The sequence below is a fragment of the Vulpes lagopus genome, chromosome 4 (genome assembly GCF_018345385.1).
Source record: "Vulpes lagopus strain Blue_001 chromosome 4, ASM1834538v1, whole genome shotgun sequence".
NCBI lineage: Eukaryota > Metazoa > Chordata > Mammalia > Carnivora > Canidae > Vulpes > Vulpes lagopus.
Genome location: NC_054827.1, coordinates 33,056,888 through 33,079,314, shown reverse-complemented (window position 1 = coordinate 33,079,314; position 22,427 = coordinate 33,056,888). Strand labels below are relative to the sequence as shown.

Sequence of the window (22,427 nt, the reverse complement as noted above, 5' to 3'; positions counted from 1 at the left end):
ACAGTCTGGTGGTGTTCTAAGCATATCCCTTCTCACTACTCTCAAAACATATATCTGCCGCTTCATTAGATTACGCTGGAGGGGCACCTCGGTGGCTCAGTGGTTGAGCATCTGCCTTTGACTCAGGTCATGATCCTGGGGTTCTGAGATCAAGTCCTGTATCAGGCTTCACAGGGAACCTGCTTCTCCCTCTGCCTGTGTCTCTGCCTCTCTTTGTGTGTCTCTCATGAATAAATAAATAAAATCTCTTAAAAAAAATCAAGCTGGAAAGGGCTGATGAAAACACTGCTCGCTATTTCTACTGATTTTTTTAATTTACCATATATAGATGCTAAATTTAGATGCCCCCACCAACAAGATAGATAGGCACACAGCCATGACAGCTGACAAGGTAGCAGACTATTTTTGCTTTCTTATGTTACATATGTTTTAATCACTTCATGTTCAATTTGCCCACAAATTACACATTCTGAAAAAAGTTCTATTTGTAAATATTTTTAAACCAAAATGCCAGCACTTTGTGTTGAAGAAAGGAATTCACTCACCTTCACTTACACGTCTACTGCTATGTTTTGTTTAAAAGAAAATGGACGTGAGGTAAAAGAAGTTGGCACAAGAAAGAGGCAGAGGACCACACAACATGGAAAGGGAATGCAAAATACCTGCCCGGGACAAACATCCCTTGCAGGGCCCTTCTACAGAACAGAAGGAGCTCTAAACTTCCAGGTAATCTCTACAAAGCAAAATAACTGTAGTTCCCTTAGTCCTACACATCTTTACTAAATAACAGTATTTACCTCATTAAAATGAACCTGTAATTATTTTTCAGTCTGCGATAACCTGCCTATTTTTGCAAAATGGATCAGAATTGACAGAGCCTCTTCACTCAATCACTTCCTGACCCACCATAGGATAAGGGGTATAAAAGAACTAGAGATCAAAACTAGAGACAAAGGAAGTCTGGGCAAAGTCAACAACTCTAGCATCTGAGAAATGTAACACAGTACTCATGACTGATCTTCCTGAGAAAAACAAAAATAAAAATAGAAGAGTTGGGTCCTTCTTTCCTTTCAATTTTTCTTCCTCCCTTCCTCTTTCCTTCTTTTCTTCATTAAATATATATTATTCCCTACTAAGTGTTCCACACCCTGATAAATAATGGGTATAGTTTACCAGTACCTCTCTGGAGAGAAACAGGAAAGTTCCTGTTAGTAATTCTCTGTTGTCTTAAAAGACAAGCCTCAACAAACATCTGGTGCTCACTTATTCTGCTCGATTGAAAGTGTTGTTCCTGTCCCTACTGGCTCAAGAAAGAAACAGAAGTTGGAAAATAAGATCTCAGTATGGTTTGGGCATAAACCCATCACTGTCAATTATCAAACAAAGCAATCTGCTTCATTGTGCGGAAAGCAACCTTTACCTTGAGAACCTTAATCACTTGAATCCAGGGTAGGAAACATAAAATGGAATACAATGTAGACTATCACTGCAGGGACAGCTAGCATCAGTGTGTAATCAAAATAAAGCTGACAGAAGGTGCTGCCATGCCTCAATGCCAACTCTCTCTATATGGGTTTTCACCAAAACTCCTGTAGTACAGCTACTTGATTTTCCTGTTGCACTAACAAATAGAAAAGTCAAAAGAGCAATCAGAAAAATCTGACTTGTACAGACCAACGGCACTGGTTAGTTGATCATGGTGCTCCTAGAAATAAAAAGAGAGGAAGCTTACCAGGACATTCTTGCTACATCTGTATAAGCAGAAAAGTTCTAGGTCAAATGAAAAAAAGGATGGCATGGGCCCTCAATCAATTCCCAAACTTGAGCCATATTACAGACCCAGAAACTCTTAAATGAAGGAGAGGACAGGTCTCCTTCAGGTAGAACCCTGATACACTGCCACAAATTTATACTCTCATTCTCCCGTCCTTCCCTAACTGGACCTATGGCCTTTTACCATGATAACTAGGCACCGTGGAAAAGAAAAATCAGACCTTTCAGGAACTACTGAACATCAGCTCTGAACTGGCACTGAATCCAGGAGACCCAAAACATCACTGTCAGAATAGGGAGCTACAGAGGTCAGGTGATCAGTGGAGCTTCAGCTAAGTCCTCCTCATTCACAGAGGGCCCAGTAGGACCCCGAACTCATCCCTTACTTTCTTCCCCAGTTCCAGAATGCGTGACTGGAACAAACACAATTGGCTGCTAGCAGAATCCCCACACTGGCTCCCCGACCTGTGGAGTCAGGGCTACCATGGCAGGAAAGACCAAGTGGAAGCCATGAGAACTGCCACTACCTAGGAAAATAGTAAACCAAAAGCAATAAATACCACAATCCAGGAAGCACTGCAGAGATCAATATCACCCTCAACGACTGATAGTCCAGTTTGTCTAAGCTAATTGGCCTGTGCAGAAGACAGACAGATCCTAGACAACAACAGTGGGTTATCCTAAGGGGATGTGTAATTGCTGCTGTAGCTACTGTGGTTCTATTGCTTGAACAAATCACCGTACCTCCTGGTACCTGGTATGCAGCCGCTGAACTGGCAGATACTGTTTTTTCCACCCTGGCCAATAAGGACCACCAGAAGCAGTTTGCTATCAGCTGGCAAGACCAGCAATATGCCTTCACTGTCCTCTCTCAGAGGTACAGCAACCCTCCAGGCCTACATCGAAATTTAGTCTGCAGGGATGCTGGTCAACTTTTCCTTCCACAAGATATACTCTGGCCCATTACATTGATGACATTATTCTAATTGAACCTAATGTGCAAGACATAGCCATACTGGGGACTAATTGGTAAGACAACTGCATGTCAGAGGTGGAAAGGAAAGCTGAGAAAAATTCAGGAGTCTTCTACCTCAGTCAAATTTTCAGGGGGCCCGTGGAGTGGGACATAACTAGATTTCCCTTCAAAAGTTAAGGATAAGTTGTTATATGCAGCCCCATTGCTCCAGGAATCATGAAGTATAAGTGGAAGTGGCACCACTACTTCTCCCAGTGGCCCTCTAGCAAAAATTTTGCTTCCTGTCCCTACAACCTTATGCTCCTGCTAGCCTAGAGTTCTTAGTTCCAGAGAGGAGTGCTTCCATCAGGAGACACAACAATGATTCTACTGAACTAGAAGTTAAGTCTACCACTCAGCCATTTTATACTACTCATACCTCTGAATGAACAGGCGAAAAAGAGAGTTACTGTGTTGGCTGGGGTTACCGATCTTGACTATCATGAGGAAACTAGACCACTACTGCACAAGGGAGGTAAAGAAGAATATGAGTAGAATACAGGATATCCCTTAGGGTGACTCTTAGTATTGCTATCCCCTGTGATTAAAGGCAATGGAAAACTAAAGAAACCCAATCCAGGCTGGATAGCCCAGAGCCTTTAAGAATGAAGGTTTGGGTCACTCCACAGGTAAAAAGCCAAGACTAACTGTGGTGCTTGCTGAAGACAAAGGATATACAGAATGGATAATGAGGAAGGTTGTTAAAACTACCAGCTATGACCACAGGACTGGTTATAGAAACTAGGACTTTAATTGTCATGAATATTTCTTCCTTTTTGTTATGAATGTATTTGTGATCATATATAGATCAGAGGTTTCTACAACTCACTTCCTGGATTCAGTTAATTTGCTAGAGTAGCTCACAGAACTCAGAGAAACATTTTACTTAACAACATTACTGATTTATTCTAAAATGATGTAACTCAGAAACAGCCAGATGGAAGAGATGCATAGGGCAAGGTATGAGGAAAGGGGCTCAAAAATTTCATACCCTCTCTGAATTCAACACTTTCCCAGAATATCTATTTGGTTCACCAAGCTGGAAACTCTCAGAACCCTATCCTTTTGGCTTGTTAATGGAGGCTTCATTACATAGGTGTGGTTCATTAAAACCTAGACCATTAGTGATTAACTCAATCTCTCACCCCTCTCCCCTCCCTAGGGAAGGTCAGGGAACTGAAAGTTCCAACCTTCTGAAGACACTGGTTGATTCCCTGGGCAACCAGCCCCCATCCTTGGGTTACCTAGGAGCTTTCCAAATACCACTTCATTAACATAACAGAAGACACTTTGATAGCTTTTATCACTTAGGAAATTCCAAGGGTTTTAGAAGCTTGATGCCAAGAATTGGAGGAAGATCAAATATGTTTTCCTAATTATAAATCACAGTATCACAACAATCCACAGTGCTTTAACTAAAATCATAATAATTAATCCATATTAAAGGATGTAGAATGGAAAAAGATCAAGAATATAATGGGAGTTGACAAAAGTTGAAAGAGGGAAAGAATTGTAAATTCTCATCTTCCATAGTGAGAAATTAGTGGTTAATACCTAGAATGGAAAAATCAAAAAAAGCATTAATAAGAGATTATCTAAAGACCTGAAGCAAGTAACAGAATAACCAGCTAGAAAAAGTGAAAAGTGGTTGCCCCAAGGGATGGGGTTATTAGGTAGGAGTACACTTTTTCATAAAACCTTATTTAAAAATTTGGCTCTTTAATCTACATGTAAATATTTTTTTTTAAATATATCTCTGATAAAAGTGAAAACTTTAAATGGAGAAAACAGGAAAAACTTTTAAACATCCTAAGTATCCATCAGTATGAGAATGGATTCTATTTACATAATGTAATACTCTAATGTACTGTGACCTAAATGTATTAAGATACTGATATTGTAATCAAATGCCTCAAAAACATTTTGAGCAAGCAATGAAAATAGCAGACCCCTATGTATATACCTATACTACTCATATGAAATTATTAAAACTAGAACATGATACTAAGTAAATATTTATTTTGTTTATATACATAGAATAGAAAGGTGATAAAAAGAAAGAGAGTAAAAGCAAAAATTATCAACTAAATTTGCACATGCCAAATTCATAAGCAGGACTGCTCATGAAGAAGGAAGTAGGGAGGTAAGACAGGAGAGAGAACAGGAGAACTTCAATTTTATCAATAACGTTTTCTTTCCATTTTTAACAAAAACTGAAGCACAAAATCAAATCAAATCAAAGCAATCAATTATAATTAAAATGTCTTACTTGAGCCAAAAATGACTTGACACTGAGCATCATAATATTGGCACATGCCATTGTAACAATAGGCCTTATTATTCTGGCAAGGATATCCATTCTGAATAAAAACATCTGGCTGACAGAACTGAGAAGAACCATTGCAATATTCTGGAACATCACATTCATTGGTTTTTCCTCGGCACAAAGTACCTCCTGGAAGGAACTAGGGTAATAAGATTCAAATTAAACAGGAATATCAGGACAATCTCCACAAACTAATCAAATTTGAAGCCATAGTATTTAGATCCATAAAAAGTTCTAATAACAACAAAAGATTAGATAACCCAATAGAAATATGAACAAAGGCCAACAACAGGAAGCTCATAAAAATCATGAAATATGGAAAATGAAAAAAATATAACCTCACTGATAACCCAAAGAAATATAAATTAAATTTTGAAAAGCACTTTACACCTAGGGCGCTTGAGTGGCTCAGTTGGTTAAGCATCTGCCTTCAACTCAGGTTATGATCTCAGGGTCCTGGTCCTGCATTGGGTTCCCTGCTCAGTGGGGAATCTGCTTCCCCCTCTCCATCTGCCCCTGCCCCCTGCTCATGCTCACTCTCTTAAATGAGTAAAAAAATCTTAAAAAAAAAAAAAAAGCACTTTTTACCAATCAGACTAACCAGGATTATAACCCTTGCTAGCAACTAATGTTGGCACAGCAAGCATTTGATTACACTGCTAGTAGAAGTATAGGTTGGCACATTGGTGGAAAATACATAAAAATGTGTGTCAAAATTTTAAAGATACATACTCTGTTCCAACAATTCCACTTCTAAACAAAAATTAGAAGCAACCTAAACATCCATCATTAGTTGACTCAATAAAGGATGGTATAGCTACACAAAGCAGTACTAACTATATAACCATGTATAATTCTATGGATAGATAAAGTCTATGGTATCTTATTGAAAAAAAAAGCAGGTAGTAAAATAAGCATATCTGTGTTAACATGCTTATATATACACATATACAGACACATTCACATGTGTATAGAAAATTACGTAAAGTTAACAAATTATCAACAATGGCTACCTGAGGAGAGTAAAATGATAGAGCATCTTTCACTGTGTACTTTCTATACTTTGGTATTTTTGAATTATTTATAAAAACATAGATTTTTTTTTTAAAGTAGACTCCATGCTTAGCATGGAGTCCAACACAGGGCTTGAACTCATGACCCTGAGATCAAGACATGAGCTGAGATCAAGAGTCAGACACCCAACCAGCCAAGCCATCCAGCTGCCCCAAATTACTTTTAAAATCAGAAAGAAAAAGAAATGTTTCTCCTTAGGAAAAAAGTCTCCCAAGACTACTTGTTATAAAAGAATGTACTTGCAAACAAGTGGCATAAGATTTTTCATAAAATTTCTTATAGATGAGAAAACAGAAATTTTGATATATACATGTTTTTCCTTTTTCTACTTTTTTCCAAATAGGGAGGAATTCCTTACCCAACAGTCTTTACAGCAGTCACCATACGCACATTCGGCAGATGATTTAAGTTTACAAGTAGTTCCTTCACAACAAGGGTCCGATTCACACTCCTGTGAAGAGAAAATGACTGTCAATAAAGAAAGAAGTCATTGTCATCAATTTTCATTAATCAAAGTCTTATCCTAGATCTAAAATCTTCTTTCTAACCAGCCTCTAGCAGTTACTCTCTGGAAAATCACTTACTATACTTCTTAAGGTATCAGTGACTCTTCAGCTACAACTATTTAAAGGTCAACATCTTTCAAAGGAAGGAAACCATACAGACAATGCATCTTTGTTGGCTTGAATTGCCATAACAAGATACTATGGACTGGTAGTTTCAACAACTGAAATATATTACCTCAGTTCTGCAGGCTAGAGGACCAAACTCAAAGTTCCAATCAATTTGGTTTTTGGCTAAGACTTTCTTCCTAGCTTGCAGACAGCTGCTTTCTCACTGTGTGCTCACATGGCCCATCTTTGGTGCAAATGTTCTGACAGAGAGAGAGTAAGCAAGCTCTCCTGGGTCTCTTCTCCTAACACTAACCCTGTCAGATCAAGATCCCATCCTTTTGACCTCATTAACCTTAATTACTTACTTAGAGGCCACATCTACAGCTATCCTCAGGGCGAGGGCTTCAACACAGGAATTTGGGGAAGGAGGATACATTCAGTGATAACAGTTTAATCATCACTGGGAAGTAAAGATCCACAGATACATTTCCCTTCATGCTCAATGTCTGACTTGCCTAATGGGTGCGTCTTCACCTTATGTGGACATTCTTTTTATCTTGCCTGGCTTCTCTCACTCCACTTTAAAGCCTCCATGGCTCCTCATTGCCCCCTACCAAACCCCACAACCTAACACATAAAGGGACACTTCCTCCATGTTCAGGTCTGAATTGTTTGAGAGGGAAGCAGAAGGAGGGAGAAAGAATAAGACAGGAGATAGAAGGAGGAGGAGAAGGAGTGGCGAGGAAATAAGCTTTAATTTTTGAAGAATATCTGTCCTACTATGGAATTCTAGGTTGACAGTTTCTGCCACTGAGAACTGTAAATATGCCATTCTATTGTTTTCTGCCCCCTTATTGTTTCAGGGAAAAATCAGCTGCCATTAATATCTTTGTTCTCTTGTTTTCTATTGGCTTCTTTCATTATTTTCTCTTTTCCCAGCACTTTGATCAGAGTATACCTACGTAAATTTTCTTTGTCATGATTCTGGTATAGATTTACTTGGTGTTTTGAAATTATAAATCAATGTTTATCCCTAAATTAGGGGGGTTTTCAGTCATTTTTTTTTCTTTCATCCTCAGTCTCCTGAGATTTCACGAACAGTTACATTAAACTATTTGATATCTCCTACATGTTCCTGATGCTCTGTTCATTTTTCTTTAATCATTTCTATTTGTTCTTTAGTTTGGATTATTTCTTTTGATCAGCTTCATGTACATTGACTCTTTTCTGCCATATTGGCCTGTTATTAATTCTAGCCAGTAAAACTTTCCATTTATTGGACTTTTTTAGTTCTGTAAGTTCTTTATTTGGTTCTTTATTATAATTTACATTTCTCTCTAAATTTTTACACTTTGATCATGAAGACCATATTTTTCTCTAATTCTTTGATGATAAATATGGAATATAATTCGTAGCATCTTTATTTCTAATAGCAAAATGTTAGGAAAAAACCCAAATGTCCTCTAATGGGCGAATGATAAAGCAAACTCTGCATGGTCAAACAACAGTTAACAAACTCCAGGCAGGACCTCTGGGCTGGTGGTAAACATTATTCCAAGTTCTCTGCAGTAAAATACATCCAATGGAACAATACTCATAAGAAGAAATGAAATGTTAATGCATGTAACAACTCAGACTGACCTTAAAGGCATTATACTTAGTGAAAAAAAGTCAGTCTCAAAAGAGTATTTATTTTATGATTCCATTTATATAACATTATTGAAATGACAACATTACAGATAGAAGACAGATTAGAAGTAGCCAGAGGAAGGAATCAGGGCTAGAGTTGAGGGTGGGTGCAAATACAAAGAAGTAGCAGCAGGGAGTTTCTTTGTGTGACAATAGAATAGTTCTCTGTGTTAATGGAGGTGGTTCTTACAAAATCAATAAATGGGAAAAAATTACATATCACACATACACAAATGCGGTTAAAAATGGTGAAAGCTGAATAAAGTCTGTGATCTAGTTAATGCATCAACATCAGTGTCCTGGTTTTTATACCGCATGACAGCTACTACATATGATGTCACCTTTGGGGGAAATGGAGAAAATGCATGGGGCTCTTTGCACTGTTGGAAAACTTGCAAAAAGCAACTTCCCATCAGTTTATAATTATTTTTAACAAAAAATTTAAAATAAATGAACTTTAATTTAAATATTGTACCATACAAAAGAATTAAGTCAAAATGGATCATAGTCCTAAATGGACTAAACCCTAGAATTAGAAGGCTTCTAGGAGAAAACCTTTGCAACCTTAGATTAGACAAAGATTCCTGAGATATAACATCAAAAATGCATAGCCCCTATAAGCATAAGTTGATAAAATGGGCTTTATGTAAAATGTAAAGCTTCTAGTTTTCAAAAAAGATTGTTAAGGAAATTAAAGATGAGCGAAATTAAAGATGAGCTACAGACTGGGAGAAAATATCTGCAAATCACATATCTGATTAGACCCAGAATATATGAAGTACTCTAAAAACTCAGAAAACCACACAATTTTCAAAACAGGGAAAAAAGGTGAACAGAGATGTCATCAAAAAAGATATACAGATGGCAAATAAGCACCTGAAAACATGCTCAACATCACTGATCACTAAGGAAATGCAAATTAAAACATTAGTGAGGTACCACTACACATTTCAAAAGAATAGCTAAACTGAACTGACCAACCATATGAAGTGTTCCCAAGGACGTAAAAGAACTAGAACTCTCATACACTGACAGTGTGAATGTAAAATGATACAAACACTTTGGAAAACAGTTTGAAAATTTCTTGAAAAGTTATCCACTTAACATATGACCCAGTCATTTTACTCCTAGATATTTACTCTTGTTTTCATGAGTCCCTATGAAGACTTGACTGCAAGTATTCACATACAGCAGCTTTATGTGTTGATAGCCAAACACTGGAAAGAGCCAAATTTACATGAACAGATGAAAAGGTAAACCAACTGTACCATATCCATACTACTCAATGATAAATAGCAATAAAAAAGAATGAGCTACTGACACTGTAGCAAAATGGATGAATCTCAAAATAATTATGCTGAGGGAATGAAGCTAGACAAAAAAAGTCATTCCATTTACATGAAATTCTAGGAAACGTACAGAAAAGTATGACCAGAAAGGAGATCCATGATTGGCTGAGGATTGGAGAACAAGAAGGGATAGAAAGAAGGGATTACCAAGAGTTAAAAAGAACTTTTTGGGATAATGATGTGTTTGTTATCTTGATCCTGATGATGGTTTCACACAAGTATACATGTGTCAAAATATATCAACTTGTATGCTTTAAATATATGCAGCTTATTTTTGACCAAGTGCTTACAATTGTCCTTTTCTTATTCTTTGCTCTTATTCTTTTTAAATTTTTTTAATAAAGCTTCTCCCTCTCCTACAGGCCCCTGAGCTCTGCTCGTCCATATAGAAAAAGTGGGGCTTGTCACCTCCCCAGTTCCCATCAGCTTCTCCTGGAAATCAGCTGACCACAGCAGAACACTTTTATATCAGACCTCACTGGTCATTTCCCCTTGCTTATCCAGCTTCCTCTTAAAGATTCTCCTTGCCCCCACCCTGACCTTTTATTTTTTTTATTTTTTTATTTTTTTTAAGATTTTATTTATTTATTCATGAGAGACATGGGGGGGGGGGGGACAGGAACATAGGCAGAGGGAGACACAGGCTCCATGCAGGGAGCCCGATATGGGACTCGATCCCAGGACTCCAGGATCATGCCCTGGGCCAAAGGCAGGCACCAAACCGCTGAACCACCCAAGGAGCCCATGAGCCACCCAGGGAGCCCCACCCTGACCCTTTAAAAGAAAAACCTTTCCTTATTTGATTGTGAGATGCTTTCAGATTCTGAGATCAAAGCATTCTTCCTATTACAATAGTCTTTATTCTGAAGAAAGTCTTTCATTATCTAAGTCCAAGTTTGGTTTCCTTAACAGTATATCAATTATACTTCAATAAAGCTGCAAAACTGTTTTCAAAAACATTGTGTAAGACATATGGCTTCATAAAAGATTAAAGAAGGAGGAAATAAACTATGTACACAGGAATTTTATTTATGATAAATGTACAATTTTAAATGGTCTTACAACAACTGATCATTAGTGGATAAAAATTAATGCCCTAACTTATTCCACATGACCCTCCTCAAAGAGCTAATATAAAAATTTTCAATTATAAAAATGCTAATTATGGAAGGGGTTATGATGACAATCTTGAAATAAAGGTACTACAAGCCTAGTCAAAATACAAAATTCAGAAAAATCTAAAGGAAAAAAATTGATAAATTTTCCTGCGTTTAAATTTCAAATTTCAATATAATAAAATACATCCTATGAAAAGCTAAACGTCAAGAGTGAATCCTAAGGCAAACCGAGAAACAGACTTAACTGTAGATAACAAACTGATGGTTCCCAGAGGGGAGGTAGATGGAGATGGGATAAATAGGTGATGGGGATTAAGGAGTGTGCTTAGTTTGATGAGCACAGGATGATGTATGGAAGTGTTGAATCACTATATTATAAACCTGAAACTAATATTACATGTACATTAACTGGAATTTAAATAGAAACTTAAAAAATAAATAGTGAACAGAAAAAGAAATCAAAAGAGAAGAAAAATTGTAAACTGGAAAAAATTTAATAGAACACAAAATAGAAATGAATTAAAATTATAATTAAAAAGCATAGACTGGAGGAAGAAAAGAGTGAACCCTAATGTAAACTTTGGGTGATAATGATGTGTCAATGTAGTCACCGACTGTAACAAATGTCCCATTATGCTGCAGTATGGGGATACTACAGGAGGTTGTGTGTGCTGGTATGGGAACTCTCAGTACTTTCAATTCAACTTTCCTGTGACCCTAAAACTGCCCTAAAAGACAAAGTTAATTAATTTTTAAAAGCTAAATGGTAAGCTAACGATAGAGGAAAAATATTAAAACATATACAAAACAAAGGACTTTGCCCACAATACATTAGCTGCTAAAAATCAATTTAAAAGAATGCCTGGGTGGCTCAGTTGGTTAAGCATCTGCCTTTGGCTCAGGTCATGATCCTAGGGTCCTGGGATCAAGCCCCACATCAAGTGCCTTGCTCAACAGGAAGTCTGCTTCTCCCTCTCCCTCTACCTACCATTCCTGCTTGTGCTCTCTCTCTCTCTCTCTCTGTGTGTGTCAAGTAAATAAATAAAATCTTTTTTTAAAATGGGTAGCATTTAAAAAACATAAAAAATAAAAGAATGAATAACCCAACAGAAAAACTGATAAGGGATAGAAACTGGTAATTCACAGAAAAAAAATATGCACGTAGTTTATTTAGCATGCGAAAAGATTAAAAACTGAAACAATATCTTAAGAAAGAAACAGTATCTCTAGCATTTATTATTCTTTGCTGGAAAGACTGTACTATAGGGGGCACCGAATGCCACAATACACTATTGGTAGAAGTGCAAATTGACACAGTCTTTTTGTAGGAAATTTCATAGCCTCTAATAAAATTTAAAAGCATATATCATATACTCCTCAACTCAGTAATTCTACCTGTATGTAATTTTCTTAGAGAAATACTTGCATTCCTGCATATATATACATGGGATGTGTATAAGGATGTATTGTTTGTAACAGAAAATATTAATTACAATAAGTAAATATCCATTAATGAGAGTATGGCTCAAGAAATCATAGTATATTCTTATATGGGAATACTAGTACATCCTTATATGGAAATACTAATCAGCAGACTAAAAGATTATGTCTATATAAAGTAATGATATGGAAAAATCTCCAAAATATATAAATAGAAAATAAAACAAAAAAAAAACTCTCTGCACACAACATATTAAGTCTGATATGCAAAAAAATAAAATAAAATCCTAAAACAAACCCAACTATTTACAAATATACATTTTATATACGTGTATATAAATGTATAAAGTCTAAAAAGAAACACACTAAACTTATAAAAATGATTGCCAATGCAGAAGGAAGTTTAAAAGTTTATGGAGGAAATAAAAGTATGAAAGGGGAATTTTTCTTGTACTTACTATCTGAAACTTACATACCAAGAAAAAATCTGTTGTATTTGAGAGGGAGGTGGTATTCTGTTTGTTGCTTTCTCCCTTTTTTTTTAAGATTTTACTTATTCATTCATAAGAGACACAAAGAGAGGGGCAGAGACACAGGCAGAGAGAGAAGCAGACTCCCTGTGGGGAACCTGATGTGGGACTCAATCCCAGGACCCCAGGACCACACCCTGCTCAAGGCAGACGCTCAACCACTGAGCCACCCAGGTGTCCTGGTGGTATTCTTTTGAAGAGCAATTCTATAGTGTGAAAGTTCAAGATACAAATATAGACCATTTCAGTAAATTTGGTAGTGAAGTGAACAGTTATGAGAAAGAAAAAAATATGTAATATTTAAAGAAGAAAGATCTGAGAATACCTGGAAAGAAGAGCCTGGTCACCTGAACAGTACATTATTTTAGACATTAAACACAATCTTGTTACGGCCTTATTTTCCTCTTTTGAAATGAGAATATGAAAAATATCAATCTCTTAGGGTTATTATGAGGATTTTACTATGTAAAACATTTAGCAGAAGTCCCTGGCAGTCAGCAACAGTGCAGGGAAGACCTGTTGCAAGTTCATCGTAAAATACATGCTGTCTTTCTAGGGCATGAAGTCATCTGACCAGACAGGGTCAGATATGGAAGTAGTACTTGTGGAAAACATTAAGAATATGGTAAAGCTTACACACAACTCAACAAATTTCTTCAAAATTTAACACAAGGCCAAGAAGGAAAGGACTTTTACATAGGCCACTTTGAGAGGAGAATGGCTAAGGTATAGGACAATACTAATAAAAATGGGTATGGGCTTATGGCACTAAGTATGCATAACAGGTTTAATGAGCCAGAGGTCAGTACGCACAACACTGAAAGTTAATAAAGGGGGAATGCTAATTTACGTAGCAAGAATTTTGTTACTGAAGGCTCTGGAAAATGGATCAGCTTCAATTTATTATTAAAATGAGTCCAACTGAATAAATATTTCTGCAATGGTAGTGACAGAACTATGAAAGCTTATAAATAAAGAGCCAAATGAAAAACTGATTAGTTTTTAAAGTAAATAAATGACCTAATAATCATAACAGAAATAGGAGAAGGTAGTAAAATACAGAAGAATAAACATGGTGTCTTCCTTGACATCAAAACAGATGACACCATTAGTTATGTTCTGGGAAGGAAGAGATGACCAATCCCAGGAATATATCCCCACAAGCAAAATACCAATCCTCATTTGCCACTAAGTTTCACTAACTCCTATGCCAGTTGCCCAAAGCAAGCTATTCTATTTTTTTTTTTCAAATCCTGAGGTAATTTCACAAAGCAAAAATCAAAAATTAAACTGACCTTTGGAGTACCACAGTCACACTCTTCCCCAGGATCCACCAATTTATTACCACAGAAAGGAGCACTATAGGCTTCATCAGGCTTTGGAATATTAAGAAGGCAGTTTCCTCCTTTATTTAAAGTTAACTTCTCAAAGTCCTCTGCACTGCAACTGCTAAAGTTTCTGGAACCTCTATAATAAACATTAAGAAAAAGATCTTATGTCATAGTGATTATTCATTTTGGAATTTTAAGTCATGTCCTCAACCAACAAGAAGTGAATATTTAAAATGGCAGAAAATAAACTACCAAAAATAGAGAGAAATGAGAATTAATATCTACTTCTAATAAATATAGTACATTATTTCAGTTACTACATAGCTTTAAATGATATAAATTATTTGCTTATAATGTATTATAATTGATTATATATATTGGTTATATATATTTGGTTATATTATACCCCCATGAAAATATCTTCCAAACATACCAATTACATTAATAAATAAAATCATAAGAATGCACCTTAGAAATTATCTAGTCCTATCCAAAATTGCTTTATTTACCTTCTATAATAAAAGTTCCTCATATATTTGAAACTAGCTATATGTTTCCCCAATCTTCTCTCACTCTACAGGATAACATTCTTATGTTCCCCTCACTATCACAGGGAGCTATGTGAAAATAATGTGAATGGGGATTCCAGTGAGGATGCACAATAACCAAAACTCACAGTGTAAAATTTCAGCTACAGTTTGAGGTTTAAATGCTTTATAATAATTCCTGAGAACCATGGTTAATACTCTGAAGGCTAGATGGGCTTCTAGAAACTGTCCACCTTGAACTACCCATGTGAGATCTATACAAATGCAATTTTGATTTGTTCTACATGTTGTTGGGTTCTTTTAGTTATCAGTTTACTCAGTAACTCTAAAATACATTCAGATAGTCCCATTGCCTATTTTTACTTTTGAAGACCATAGAGAAATACATCCACATATACACACCAAGGATCTTTGAGAAATCCAAGTCCCATTAAAATTTTATCATGGGTATTTGGTGCCTTGAAAGAATCTCTTTCATCAGCTTGAACAGTGGTGCCAAGAGTAGCAGCGGAAATGAAAACTGTGTTGCATTATAGTTATTGAGGAGGCATCCTTGTCTATGTTGGGTCTTTTGTACACCCAAGGAATCTAAGAAACAGATCCTTCCTATGAGACTTTGTGTTCTGGATTTACATATTACAACCTTCTTTGCTAACTGATCCAAACTCTCCAGAGAAGTAAATAGTCCTGACTCTTGGCTCTTGGGAATGGAAAGCAGTCTGCCTAGACTTTTTAGTACCATTGACTACTATCTGACAAAAAAAAAAAAAAAAAAGTCTTTGAATGTGGGGTTTTGAAGGATTTTAACAGATTGACCAGCAGACAAAGAAAGGTCAATTGTCTATATCAAAACAAAAAACAAAAATGAGCAAAGGCAATATTTTGACTCACATAGAAACAAAATATCTACCACAAGCCTACTGACAATTACAAAAAAGGCTTCTTTTCTGTATTCTTTTCTCACTACTCTCTATTAATGATATTGTGAGAAGGAGTACTTTTGTACTATGCCATTCATTCAAGTATTTGTTGAACATTACTATGCGCAAGGTACTCTTCTTTTGTGCAAGGGATAAAATAGTGAACAAAACAGACAAAAATCCTCATCCCTGTAAAGATGGCATTCTAGTGAATGAGACAAACTATACACATAGTAAGTGTGTAAACTCAGTAAGTATACAGAAGATGATGAGTGCCATGGGGGAAAAAAAGTAAGAAGGTGAAGCAGATGACCCAGGTGGGGGGAGGAAGCAATAACAGGACAGGCACTTCAAACACTGTGACAATCAAATCAGAACTGGATATCTGGGAAAAGAACATCACACTGGGAAGGAAAAGCAAGTGTGAAAGCCTGGCTGGCATGTGCAGGGAACAATCAGGAAGCTAGTGGGGTTGGAGTGGAGTGAGTCAGTGAAGGAATGAGTAATGAGAGATGCAGTCAGAAAGGTGAGAATAGGCCATTGTAAGACTGACTTTTAACTGAGTGAAATGAGGAATGTGAGGAGATGATACAATGGAAAGTGATGAGCCAGAGTAACATGATTTGACTTGCGCTTTAATAGGATCACCATGGTTGCTATTTTAAGCAAGAGGAACATACAAGGGGAAATCCACTCAAATGATGATGATGAACTGACAGCAGTTGAAACAGTAAAAGGGTTTGGATTATTTACATGCTTTAAAGGAACAGCCTTTAAGATGAAGAATGTGAATAAAAAAAAGAAAAGTCAAGGAAGACTCCTCCAATAGTTTTTGTCCTGAGCTACAAGAAGGAATTACAATTAACTGGCATGGAGAAGACTGTGGGTCTAGGAGAGATAATGGAAGTTTGAGTCTAACAGACATTGGGAGAAAATGTCAGAGTCAGAGTATCTAGTAATTATCTGATAAAGGAGATTTCAATTTTTTTTAATTTATTGACTTATTGGGAAGGGTAAAAGACTTCAATTTAAACAGAGGTTTGCTACTACTTTTTATTTTCTATTGTTGATCTAAATAGGGTAAGTATCTTGGCTGCCATGTAGTACACATGCAATAATGTTTTCTGTAAGAATACATTATTCAGCCAATAGCCACAGAAATTGTGCAGACACATGTATTATTTCTATACTTGAGTCCTTAATTCTAATCTACAAAAAGTCTACCACTTCTAAACAGGTTATTTTTTTTTTAAGTTTCCTAGTTAGTAATTAGGATACATTTTCTCAAAGATACAATATCTAAAATGTTTGATTCTAAAGCAATCCATAAAAAAATCTGTTTCACCACAATGGGACTATAATACTGAAAAGCACTAACAGAATCTTAAGTATTTCTGGTGCTTTTTACCTGATGGCAATAGTAACAAACATCCCCATATTGCTCTTCAGTAAGGCTCTGGGGAGTACAATGTAGATATTTTTCCCCTAGTCATCCCTGGATGACACCTACAGTAATAAGGATGATCTTTCTCCTAATGGGCTTGAACAGCATATTCTTATGCTTTACATATCACCTCTGGGTGCTAGGATATTAATTTAAGCATCTCCTCATCTCTTTTCCCACACCTAAGTAAGTTTTCCAAAACTGCATCAAAAGGGGATAGATATGACTGACAATGATGAAAACAGTCTGCTAGAATATGACCAAAAAGAAAAAAAAAGCAACTGTCATTTAAAACATTCCTTATCTGAGTAGTCTGGAAATAATCAGAACAGGGGCAGCCTGGGTGGCTCAGCGGTTTCGCACTGCCTTTGGCCCAGGGCGTGATCCTGGAGTCCCTGGATGGAGTCCCACATTGGGGTCCCTGCATGGAGCCTGCTTCTCCCTCTCCCTGTGTCTCTGCCTCTCTCTCCCTCTCTCTGTATCTCTCATGAATAAATGAATAAAATCTTAAAAAAAAAAAAAATGGAAATAATCAGAATGCAGTTCTACTGTTACCACCCTAATCCCCACAGCCAAGGAGTAGGATGTCCTAACAGAGAGCTCTACATGGTGGTAATTAATTAGAATATTTTAAAAGAGTGCCCTGGGGCACCTGGGTGGCTTATCAGTTGAGCATCCAATTCTTGGGTTTTGTGAGATTGAGCCCTGCATCAGTCACCATGCACAGTACAGAATCTGCCTGAGATTCTCCCTTTCTATCCCTCTGTCTGTCCCCCTGCTCACTGGCACTGTTGCACACTCTCTCTAAATAAATTAATTATATATATATTTAAAAATAGAGTGCCTTGATTATAAAGGCTTTCTGAACCAGCTGGCATTGTGAGGCATGGTTAAGAAAGCCATTTCTCCAGAAACATACCTCCCAGGAGGAGCACCTCACACTTTCAGGAATCTAAGAGGGGTATGTGAGAAAAATACTACCAGCCCCCACCAAATACCTTAATACTAACAAAAATCATATTACAAAGCTAGATTATCAACTTTTTAACCAGAATGGCCTCCAAATGATTAAGTTATCTGGGAAAAAAAATCAAATGTCTCTACCACCTGCATCTAAAAAAGGGCCTAATTTATAATGAATATTCAATTAATATTTAGCATATGAAGTAAAAGTAGGAAATCTATCCTTGAAAAAAGATTTAAAACCACCAAAAATAACATAATCCTTCTTCTCAAGTTATTCTTACCAAAAATTGTTCAAATACATTGACCAACATATTGCCAAAATGTAAGATGAAGACCCAAAATGCCAAAAGCCACTCAAAAATAAACTATGATAAAAAAAGATACAATCCAATAAAACCACTAGACACTAGAATTATCAAATAATAACCAAAAAAATCCTGCTTACTATGGTCAGAGAGATAAAACAACAAGCTTGAAAATTTTAGCAGGGAACTAAAATCCACCATAGTCATATAGCAGGTATGAAAAAAGAACCAGATAGAAATTCGGGAAATGAAACATAAGCAAAATTAAGAATTCAATGGATAGGTTTAACAACAGACTAAATACAGATAAAGACAGGGTCTGTGAACTGGAAGATATAAGAAGAAATTACCCAGAAGAGAAAAGGTAGGAGGCTGGATGTTGTGAGGTCTTAGATAGTTACCTAGAATCACAGAAGAAGAATAGCAAATATGCAGAAACACTGTGCACAGAAACCATACGTAAAGAAGCAGCATCTGAAAACATAATGGCTGAGAATTTAACACAATTTATGAAGAATATCAAATCTCAAACTTTAAAACTCAAAAAACAACACCCTAAATGAGTATATCAGTGTGTGTGCATGCTGTTTTCTTTCCACAACTTCAATAAACACACACACACACTCACACACACACAACACCCTTAAAGAAAAATCTAAGAAATTAAAACTATGAAAATAGTGAAGAATAAGTAGATAAATCCACTTCGATAAAATAACATTTTAGTGATAGCTGACATCAGCAGGAACATGGACCCCAAAAGAAAATGGAATAATACCAATATGCTGAGAGAAAAGAACTGATAATCTAGAATTCTATATTCAACAAAAATGTCCTCAAGATTGAAGAGAGGAGGTAAGATAGTGGAGTAGTAAGGGGCTATGAGCTTGCCGCATCCCTGAACACAGCTAGATCAACATCCAACTATTCTGAACAACTAGGAATACAATCTGAGGATTAAGGAAACGATCTGCACAGTTGGAGGGAGAGAACATGGCAAACATGAGGTTCTGAGCTGTGAATTGGGGAAGCAGAAAGCCATGGGGCTGGGGAAGGGAGGGAACCCGTTGAGGGGAGCAAAGTCAGGGCAAGGGAGAGAGCAGGAGGGAACCCAGCCGGTAGGGGTCATACAAAAAAACACAGTGGAGAGATCCCCTGAGTCGCACTGGAAGAGACTGCGGTCCTTCCCGGAGGACATGTGGGAGAGCATATTTTCCCTCTCCAAGGACAAGGTCAGCTAGCACCACTCACTAGCTGTGTGTGCAGAGGGCAGATAACCTCGCAGCAGCTTTCTGCTGTCTGCCACAGTAGATTTAAGCCTCTGTGTAACTGCTTTTCTCGACCAGATCAGAGCAAGGGACTGAGTCTCTTGCAGATGGCAGATAACCTGGTTGCAGCTTTTCACTGTGCATCACAGTGAATCTACCCTCCATGCATGCACTCTGCAGCTGCTTTTCTGGGGCAGGGCAGGACACTGTGGGCGAACCATGAGGCCAGGGGGTGGGGACGGGGACTGAGTCCACACCTCTCCAGGCCCTTTAAAACTTGGAGTTTTGAGTCCAAACCACCCGTCAGAGATAAAACACAGGAGGATCTGTGGCGCCGGGGGTGCTATCAGCGAGGGTTAAAGGCAGGGAACTAAAGAAAACCCAGGACACAGGAGATTGTCCACTTTTCTGAGATTGTCTCCTGAACAACGGTGGCCACGGTCCCCATCCCTGGGGCCAAGAGGGGGAGGTGATATGATATTCTTCTCCCTCCACCACTCCTCCCAACTCCTGCCCACCATCCCAGTTGGACTTCAGAGAGAAATCCAGCACCTCCAGTGGAGGTTGGAGTCCCCTCCACTAAATCCTGGCCCCACTGTGCTTGGCAGAGGCATCTTTACAAGGACGTCAGCTTGTGAGCCAGCCCAGCAGGCCTCTCCCTCAGAAGACCAACACAGGTACCCCACATGTACCAAGTTTCCTGATTAAAGAGTGCTTCAAAATGTCCAAGATTCTGGTGGAAACAGGAACAATCTTGCTTTTTATTTTTCCCTTAAATTTTCAAATTTTTTTCTTTTTCTACTTATTCTTATGTTTTTATCTTTCATTTTATATTTTTCCCTTTTTTTCTCTTAATCTTTTTTTAGTATCAGACGTAATTATTTGCTCATTCGCTGGTTTGCTTTCATTCTCTTATTTTTTAAATCAGGCTTTTTTCTTTCCTTTTTCTTTCTTTTTCCTCTTTTAACTTCTTTCTCATTCTTTAGAATCAGACTTATAGTGTTTTTTTCTTTCTCTGAATTTTTGTTCCTTTTCCTTCTCTCAATTGTCTTGGATCAAGCTTTTCCTTTTTTCCTTTCTTTTCTTTTCCAGGTTTATCTTAAACAAATCAAAGCATATCTAGTTAAAGATCCAAACACTCCCCATTACAAGCAAGGAGAAACTCTGTAGAGGATAGACCAGTGGGAAAGAACAGCCAAAATGTAATAGTACTATGTACACAGCATACACTAGTAACACTTACTGAAGTTTTTTATTATTGTTGTTGTTACTGTTGTTGTTTTTTGGGGGGGCTTATTTTCTTTTTCTTTCTTCTTTTCTTCTCTGGACAAAATTATGAGATCCAGAAATTTACCCCAAAAGAAAGAACAGAAGATAGTATGCACAGCCAGGGATTTAATCTATACAGATATAAGTAAGATATCTGGACTAGAACTTAAAACAACAATTATAAAGAAACTAGCTTTGAAAAAACCATACAAGACACTAGAGAATCTCTTATTATAGAGATAAAAGAACTAAAATATAGTCAGGCCAAAATTAAAAATGCCTTAACCAGATGCAGTCCCAATTGGAGTCCATGAAAACAAGAATGAATAAATCACAAGAGCAAACCAGTGATATAAAAGATAAGAAATTATGGAAAATACTAAGGCTGAAAAAAAAAAGGGAAAGAAAACTATTAGATCACAAAGGCAGACTTAGGGAACTCAGCAATTCCATAAAGTGAAATAATATCCATTTATAGGAGTCCCATAGAAGAGCAAGGAAAGAGAACAAAAGGTTTATTTGAACAAATTATACTCGAGAATTTCACTAATCTGGGGAAGGAAACCAGGTATTCAAGTCCAAAAGGCACAGAGAACTCCCCTCAAAATCAACAAATAGGTCAATACCTCAACATATTATACTCAAACTTGAAAATTACAAAGAAAAAAGAAAACTTTAAAGCAGCTCAGGAGAAAAGGTCCTTAACCTAAAAGGGTAGAAACATAAAGCTTGCAGCAGACCTGTCCATAGAGACCTGGCAGGCCAGGAAGGACTGGAATGATATATTCAACGTGAAAAATGGGAAAAAATACGCAGCCAAGAATACTCTACCTAGTAAGGCTGTCATTCAGAATGGAAGGAGATAAAGAGTTTCCAAGACAAACAAAAGCTAAAGGAATTCATGTACACTAAACCAGACCTGCAAGAAATATTAAAAGGGACTCTCTGAGTGGAGAAAGACCAAAAGTAACAAAGAACAGAAAGGAATAGCAACACTGTTCCACTACTGGAACAGTGACATTACAGTGACAATACAATGTCACTAAGTTCTTATCTTTCAATAATTGCTCTAAATACAAATGAACTAAATGTTCCAATCAAAACAGGGTTTCAGAATGGATTAAAAACAAAACAAAACAAAACAAAACAAACCAGCAATAAGCTGCTTACAAGAGACTCATTCTAAATCCAAAGACACCTCCAGATTGGAAGTGAGGGGGTGGGGAACTACTTATCATGCTAATGACATCAAAGAATGCTGGAATAGCCATAATTATATCAGACGAACTAGATTTTAAGCCAAAGACTGTAATAAGAGATGAAGAAGGTCACTATATCATAATAAAGGGGTCTATCCAACAAGAAGATCTAACAACTGTAAATATCTATGCCCCCAAATTGGGAGCAGCCAAATATATAAATCAATTAATAACAAACTTATGAATCCC

General features: G+C 37.0%; 1 protein-coding gene across 1 annotated transcript in view; it reads right to left on the bottom strand.

The window, feature by feature from the left end:
• ADAM9 (ADAM metallopeptidase domain 9) overlaps nucleotides 1–22,427 on the bottom strand; it is a 128,979-nt gene that overhangs the window by 52,228 nt on the left and 54,324 nt on the right. Inside the window, exons 12-14 of the mRNA XM_041752908.1 lie at nucleotides 14,224–14,395; nucleotides 6,547–6,639; nucleotides 5,058–5,253 (exon numbers count right to left, since the gene is read on the bottom strand). Of these exons, the coding sequence (XP_041608842.1) occupies nucleotides 5,058–5,253; nucleotides 6,547–6,639; nucleotides 14,224–14,395 (461 nt within the window). The remainder of the gene's footprint in view (nucleotides 1–5,057; nucleotides 5,254–6,546; nucleotides 6,640–14,223; nucleotides 14,396–22,427) is intronic.